Genomic DNA, 8,403 nt, shown 5'->3' with positions numbered 1-8,403 from the left:
TATTTGGAGATTTGCAAAAGTTTGACACATTTTAGTTAGATCTATTTATTTATTTATTTAATTTGATTGGTGTTTTACGCCGTACTCAAGAATATTTCACTTATATATTTCGGCCAGCATTATGGTAGGAGGAAACGGGCAGAGCCTAGAGGAAACCCACGACCATCCGCAGGTTGTTGCAGACCTTCCCTCTTAGAAAGTGGACTTCAAGTCACAGAGACCGCATGGCGAGAGGCTCCTGGGTCATTACGCTGCTCCAGCGCGCTACCAACTGAGTCAAGGTCCCTTAGATCTAATCTCGTTCATGGGATGACGATTATCTTCTGGTGGACTATCTGCCAAGAAGCTCTCTTTTTTCACGTTTAATGTCCCTAATTTGCTTGATTAGCCTCTACCTATTACGATAAAGGTCACAAGACATACACTCCACTTCCGTTCAGTGGCATGTCTTGAATGCAAGCGTAGAATAATGTGTTTGGGATAAAGATATATAAATATACTTAAAGACGTACTACACAGAGATCAAAGTCACAACAGCAACGACAGTGTGATAGCTGGCAAGCGGCTTAAACAGAATTAGGTACAAAAATGCAGTGATGTTAATTGCAATATACTAGCCTACAGTACAGACAGTCTTTCAGTAATCACAGCGATGACACTGATAATTGACATATGGTCACAGTCATACGGTCTTCTTGTCAATTTACTTAAGTAAGACTTTTATTCCTAATGTTCATGTATATGTAAAGCAGCAGCGTACAAGTCCACTAGCACCATAGCTAGAACAGGTAAAACAATGCAGTTATCCGGTCTAGAAATTATCTGTACACTGCGTTGTCATCACATAAACATACAAAGTAGCAGTGTGCAAATCCACTAGCACCTTAGCTAGAACAGGTAAAACAATGCAGTGATCTGGTCTAAAGTTACTTGTGCGCTCTGTTGTCATCACATTAACATACAAAGTAGCAGTGTACACGTCCACTAGCATCATAGCTAGAACAGGTAAAACAATGCAGTTATCTGGTCTAGAAATTATCTGTACACTCTGTTGTCATCACATTAACATACAAAGTAGCAGTGTGCAAATCCACTAGCACCTTAGCTAGAACAGGTAAAACAATGCAGTGATCCGGTCTAGAAATTATCTGTACGATGCGTTGTCATCACATTAACATACAAAGTAGCAGTGTACACGTCCACTAGCACCATAGCTAGGACAGGTAAAACAATGCAGTGATCTGGTCTAAAGTTACTTGTACGCTCTGTTGTCATCACATAACCTACAAAGGAGCAGTTTACAAGTCCACTAGCACCATAGCTAGAACAGGTAAAACAATGCAGTGATCTGGTCTAGAAATTATCTGTACGCAGCGTTGTCATCACATTAACATACAAAGTGGCAATGTACAAGTCCACTAACACCATAGCTAGAACAGGTAAAACAATGCAGTTATCCGGTCTAGAAATTATCTGTACGCTCTGTTGTCATCACATTAACATACAAAGTAGCAGTGTACAAGTCCACTAGCACCATAGCTAGAACAGGTAAAACAATGCAGTGATCTGGTCTAAAATTACTTGTACGCTCTGTTGTCATCACATAACCTACAAAGGAGCAGTGTACAAGTCCACTAGCACCATAGCTAGAACAGGTAAAACAATGCAGTGATCTGGTCTAGAAATTATCTGTACACTCTGTTGTCATCACATTAACATACAAAGTAGCAGTGTACAAGTCCACTAGCACCATAGCTAGAACAGGTAAAACAATGCAGTGATCTGGTCTAGAAATTATCTGTACACTCTGTTGTCATCACATTAACATACAAAGTAGCAGTGTACAAGTCCACTAGCGCCATAGCTAGAACAGGTAAAACAATGCAGTGATCTGGTCTAGAAATTATCTGTACTCGGCGTTGTCATCACAAAGACATACAAAAATCAAATAATCAAGGGGGAAAATCTTGAAATGTAACACTATTCATATGTAGAGTTGCTCTTGTGTAAAGGAAGGCCAATGCAGATACCTCTTCATTAACAATATCAGCCTTGTACTCTATTCCAAGTAAACCCAAGGAACACAGTTAATTTGTATGGGGCATTTAACTTCATCTATTGCCTCTCAGGGCAAGCAGATTCTTGTCAAGGAGTTTGCCTTCAATCAGCCCAGTGCTGTGACCCCCGCCTGCAATACTTTGCGTTTATTTCATTATTAGGCTTTGTAGATAGACTCTCCCATGCTTGAGTCTAATCCAGTCGTCTTTTGGCTTAGATTTGGGGTTGTTTACAGGTAAAGAATGTCCTTGAGTACATTTAAAGCGGGCGATATTTCTGGATGCTCACTGTCAATGTATATGTGATTTAAATATTTTCACGTGATTGTTTACTAAATGTATGTATTTTGAGTCATTTAAATTGCAATTAACGTCATATCGTATTACCTTATTTCGCTGTAGCTATACGTATGAAAAAAAAAACCTTCTCTGTCAGTGAACAGAGTGGATTATTTTCATAAACATCCGCTAAAGCATTCAGACAAAAGATGTGTGAAGAGAAATTGCTACATGTATGGGTGATTTACATTGTCAGAATGGAAACTGTCCATCTTGTCTTGTTGTTTGTATGAGAGGAAACCATTTTTGTACAAACATGGGTCCAGGTAGAGTCTGTAGAGTCTGAGGTTTCCTTTAAATGCAGCCAAGCTAGATATATCTTTCACACCTTTTGTTATATATGGATTGTTAAAGCTAGCTGATCATCAATATACCGCTTAATGATAAACATTACAGATCAGGCCTGGTAAGGAGTACTACTTAATAGTTTCTGCACATAGTCGTATTCATACGAGAACAGGTATAACTCAGACGAAAGGGGGCACAATTTGTAGCCATCGGAATACTCACCTATACACTGTTGATATATGGTTTCGACGAATATCAAACAGATATTATTCATGAGAAATTCAAGCAACTCGATGAACGACCAAACATCCCCTGTGCAGTAACACTTGTATGTAGTTGAACTGAAAAAGGCTTTATTGCCCTTAATGGGCGTTAATGTAGTGGTGACGCACGGTTTTCTTGAACACCGATACAATTAGCAAAATTTTATGTACTAAATCTGTGTGAGGAATAGTAGTATAGAGAGTGGATAAATTACAACTAGATTTGCCCTTATAGGGTACGTGTATTTGAGCGTCTAGTTCTTCAGTGGGACGTTTTGGGGCTTTAAGAATACACACACAGCTACTGTGTGTTACTCTTTTTAAAGTAACTATACTTCCTTTTGCCGCACAGCTTGCTGAACTTTGAAGTGAAGTGAGCTTTGCATTGCGGGGTTTATGCATTTTTGAGATTCACGCATTTTTTGGAATCCATTAAAATTGGCGTGAAGGGAAGGTACACATATACTCATCTGTCTGAGAAAAGACTGGTGTTTTTTTTTTAAATGTACGTAACAAAGGGGTGTTGTCGTGAGTAACACTGATAGACGGTGTATCACTCCAAAATAGGCTAGGAACAGAAAGTGACAGGAAAAACAGATAGCACAGAAATTATTTTAGTTAGTGGACTTACGTACTGCTGGTAGCAGGGAGTGAGACTTGAGCATCATCACCCCAGAGAGTGTGACTTGAGCGTCATTACCCCCAGGGAGTGTGACTAGGGCATCATCACCCCCAGGGAGTGTGACTTGGGCGTCATCACCCTCAGGGAGCGTGACTTGGGCATCATCACCCCCAGGGAGCGTGATTTTGGCATCATCACCCCCAGGGAGTGTGACTTGAGCATCATCACCCCCAGGGAGTGTGACTTGAGCGTCGTAACCTCCAGGGAGTGTGACTAGGGCATCATCACCCCCAGGGAGTGTGACTTGGGCATCATCACCCCCAGGGAGTGTGACTTGGGCATCATCACCCCCAGGGAGTGTGACTTGGGAATCATCACCCCCAGGGAGTTTGACTTGGGCATCATCACCCCCAGGGAGTGTGACTTGGGCGTCATAACCCTCAGGGAGCGTGATTTGGGCGTCATCACCCCCCAGGGAGTGTGACTTGGGCGTCATCACCTCCAGGGAGTGTGACTTGGGCATCATCACCCCCAGGGAGTGTGACTTGGGCATCATCATCCCCAGGGAGTGTGACTTGGGCATCATCACCCCCAGGGAGTGTGACTTGGGCATCATCACCCCCAGGGAGTGTGACTTGGGCATCATCACCCCCAGGCAGTATGACTTGGGCATCATCACCTCCAGGGAGTGTGACTTGGGCATCATCACCCCCAGGGAGTGTGACTTGGACATCATCACCCCCAGGGAGTGTGACTTGAGCATCATCAACTCCATGCAGTATAACTTGGGCATCATCACCCCAGGGAGTGTGACTTGGGCATCATCACCCCCAGGGAGTGTGACTCGAGCATCATCACCCCCAGAGAGTGTGACTTGGGCGTCATCACCCCCCAGGGAGTGTGACTTGGGCATCATCACCCCCAGGGAGTGTGACTCGAGCATCATCACCCCCAGAGAGTGTGACTTGGGCGTCATCACCCCCAGGGAGTGTGACTTGAGCATCATCACCCCAGGGAGTGTGACTAGGGAATCATCACCCCCAGAGAGTGTGACTTGGGCGTCATCACCCCCAGGGAGTGTGACTTGAGCATCATCACCCCCAGGGAGTGTGACTTGGGCATCATCACCCCAGGGAGTGTGACTTGGGCATCATCACCCCAGGGAGCGTGACTTGGGCATCATCACCCCCAGGGAGTGTGATTTGGGCATCATAAGCCCCCAGAGAGTGTGACTTGGGCATCATCACCCCCAGGGAGTGTGACTAGGGAATCATCACCCCTAGAGAGTGTGACTTGGGCGTCATCACCCCCAGGGAGTGTGACTTGGGCGTCATCACCCCTTTTTGGTATGCACTTTTCACAGCTTGAATAATGTTTGCTTTGCTTTACAAATGGGCGCGCTGGTTCATCATGCGCTGGCACAAAAGATATATTAATTTATTGATTTATTTATTTGATTGCTTTTTTACGCCGTACTCGAGAATATTTCACTTATACGATGGCGGCCAGCATTATGGTGGGAGGAAACTGGGCAGAGCCTGGCGGACACTCACAACCATCCGCAGGCTGCTTTTAGACCTTCTCACGTACCGCCGGAGAGGAAGCCAGCAAGACTTAAACTCACAGCGACCGCATTGGTGAGCGGCTCCTGGGTCATTACGCTGCGCTAGCGCGCTAACCAACTGAGCCCTGGAGGCTCCACAAACAATATAATTACAATGGTGTACAGTCGTCATTCATGCCGTATTCCCACCCTTTGCAATGAATAAATAAGTGATTACTGGTATAGGCAATACTGCAGCCATGGCATGGTGTGAATGTGGTTAAACGATAACATCCAAACGAAAAAAAAATAGGCGGTTTAAAAATATTAAATCCAGCTAAAACGACACAAGTGTCAGGTAAATTTCGAAAACCAATTTACATATAGTCAAGAAAATGTATATAGATATATATTCTAAAAATATGTGTATATAAATGAGTAAAGAATTAAATTTTATGATACAGATCAATAAATGAACGCAATTAATCAAATATAGAGTCGACTGCGTATAACCTGTGTTGAATATAACCATACAAGTCAACCATAATATGTGTAATGTCGCACTCATTAATACCACACGGTCGAGTTGAGACATACTATGGGTACAAGAACTATAGCCAATGATAAGGTGAATAGCAGGCACATGTAGTTTATTGTGGCGTATTTTTTAATGAAGTCACCCAAAAAGTGGCAAGTATCTCAAAAGGCAAGAGAAAAAGACTTTGGTTGGTCATACTTTGAACCATATCCAAAATAGGTCAAAGTTACTGTGTGTTTATGCATTCTCTGAAAAACACAAAACTTTACACCTAGAATGAAAGTTTGAAGCCTTTGCTATAATGATAGCAGTTAATAAAAAGAAAAAAAAAAGAAAAAGGGCAGACCAAAGGAAATACATCTAAAAATAGAAGGGGATTACATTCATAATCCTACGTTTCTTGACGATCCGGAAGCATTAATTCCGAAGTGAAGCCAGCATAGCAAATAGCAAGCATGTTGCGGAAATAATTCCATGTCATTTTCGGAACATGATCAGATATATTTCCTGGGTACGTGTAGTAGTGACTGGTCCTCTTCATATCCGTACGGGGCCTCCGTGGCTGAGTGGATAGCGTGCCAACGCCGTGCAATAACAAAGAAGTCTGTAACCAAAGCGGTAGCTGTGAGTTTAAGTTGAGCTCATGCTGGCTACAGCTCCAGCCGTATGTTTAAAGGTCTGCCAAAAACGTGTGGATAGTCGTGGGGTTTCTGCCCGGTTTCCTCCAAACATAACACTGGCCGCCGTCGTATAACTCATTCTTGTGTACGGCATAAAACATGAATCAGATAAATCAATCAATGAATCAATAAAAATGTCAAAGAAGGAACTATTTGTATTACCTTTTTTCTCCGTAGCCGGAACGAGGCTTTGTCGTGTGTCTGACCAGATTTAGACTTCTCAGCGACGAAGCGAATACATTCTTGGCAAAAACCATGTTGACATGGTAACGCAACGGGTTCTCAAAACATCCGGACGCAAACTGAACAGGTGAGAACTTCTTCAAGGTTCTGCTTGCTTTCAGCCATTACTGGATTTCTTGGAAGTAAAGAAAATGTCAATTTAATCAAACGTACATAATAATATATACAAAATTTGTAAAATTATTCCTCTCCCCTTTACAACAGACATAAAATGTCATATCACCGGTGCATGCCTTTGTAGCATGTGTAATAGCTGTAGTGCGCGTCGTTTTTAGTAAAAAAAACAAGGCAAGGAACTCAGCAAATGAAAAATCAACAGATTTCACCTGCTAAACGGCCAAATCATCTCATAAACATTTTTCCACAAATAAATACGTTGTTTCAAATTGTGCCAAACATGAAATAAAGTTGATTTAATAAAGTTCGGCTATTTTGTGGTCGAAACATACCCTGCTTTCTTATAATGGTACAAAGTGTAACAGTCGCCCCGAGCGAGCGCGTGCCGATCGGCATTTTTGGTGACGTCGCCTGCTTTGGCCTATTTACGTTGGATTGCTTTTCAGCTGTTGCTCATTCATCTTCACAGGCGGAAAGTCAAGTTTCACGTAACGACGCAAGAACTGATGACGTCGCATGTACAACGCTCACACCGCGCGCATGTGAAACGTCGATCTTTCTTCCGGTTTGTTACACTTCTTTGTATAATGCAAGTCAGTGTAAAAACAAGTAAATTTTAAATACAAAAGGTATTTTAGTGCGATATTTTATTTATATCTGTCCTATGTTAACAACTTCAGAGTGTGTGTTCATATTTCATTATCTTTTATTATTAACTTAATGAGAATTTGAAAATTAACTATTGGTGGTATAGACTCGTTCAGCACCTTCGTCCTTCGTACAGTACTGTACTGCCACAAAGGGAAGACGTTACATAACATGGGCAGGCGCCTGTGGTCAAGTCTATTATTTTCTCATGTACTTGCTAATTCTATAAATAAATTTTAATGTGGAATCCTTGCAGGGTATGCACCATGTATAATCAGCGAAAACACGATGTCCTGTCAATCCGTAAACCACGCAAATATGGTTAAAAGCAAAAACCTGGTTTCGGCTAACGCAAGCTGAAAAAGCTGCGTTTTAATGCTACAGAGGTGATGTAATTAAGATGTACAGCAGAGAGTGAAAACCAGAGCAACGATGACAGTGTGATAGCTAGCAAATGATCACACATATCCTGTGAAATACCACCTCTTGTCAGTTTACCTCAATTAGGTTTTATTCCAACTGTTCCTTCCAGCTGCTCGTTAATGCTTAAACCTTCAGTTTATTAATTTGACACGCACCTGATTGATCAAAGATGCCAACACGGCGGTGCTTTTGATGTTCTCAAAGTGTGCGATTTTGCTTTTTAAACTTCATGTGTGATGTTTTATAGGTGCATGTATACATTTGGTCTGGTGTTGTCTTATCTTTTAAGATAGACAACCTTCAGAGGCGTTATTATGCAGAATACTATGTATAAATGAGTGGTTAGTTGCAAAAGTTTTTGAGTCATTTTTTATATTTATTTGTATTGATTTAATATTCTTTGTATTAATTTTTGTCCTATACCACGGTAATCAAATATTTTTTTATTTAAGAGCAGGCTTGCAGCACAGACAGTAAAACCAGAGCGGCAAAGACAGTGTGATCATTGGCAAATGATCGCACGTAACCGGTGAAATAAGTCATCTTGTTAGTTTACTTCTGTTAGGGTGTTATTCAAATTAATAGAAAATCGCACGCCCCCTATATCACCATGGCTTCAGCAGAATTAGGAAAAAAATGAAA

The 8,403-nt window shown here is 41.8% G+C and overlaps 1 protein-coding gene across 1 annotated transcript; it reads right to left on the bottom strand.

The window, feature by feature from the left end:
* Positions 1–3,561: 3,561 nt before the first annotated feature.
* LOC135480839 (aggrecan core protein-like) lies at positions 3,562–4,344 on the bottom strand. The gene has a single exon (XM_064760769.1). It carries the CDS (start codon positions 4,342–4,344, stop codon positions 3,562–3,564), a length of 783 nt encoding a protein of 260 aa, XP_064616839.1.
* Positions 4,345–8,403: the final 4,059 nt, after the last annotated feature.

This window comes from Liolophura sinensis, chromosome 13 (genome assembly GCF_032854445.1).
Source record: "Liolophura sinensis isolate JHLJ2023 chromosome 13, CUHK_Ljap_v2, whole genome shotgun sequence".
Lineage (NCBI taxonomy): Eukaryota > Metazoa > Mollusca > Polyplacophora > Chitonida > Chitonidae > Liolophura > Liolophura sinensis.
The sequence above is the reverse complement of the archived record's forward strand: the minus strand, read 5'-3'. Positions and strand labels throughout refer to the sequence as shown.

Bases quoted from the DNA above. Each gene is read 5' to 3' on its own strand.
- LOC135480839 (XM_064760769.1), bottom strand. From the start codon at position 4,344: ATGGAGTTGATGATGCTCAAGTCACACTCCCTGGGGGTGATGATGTCC.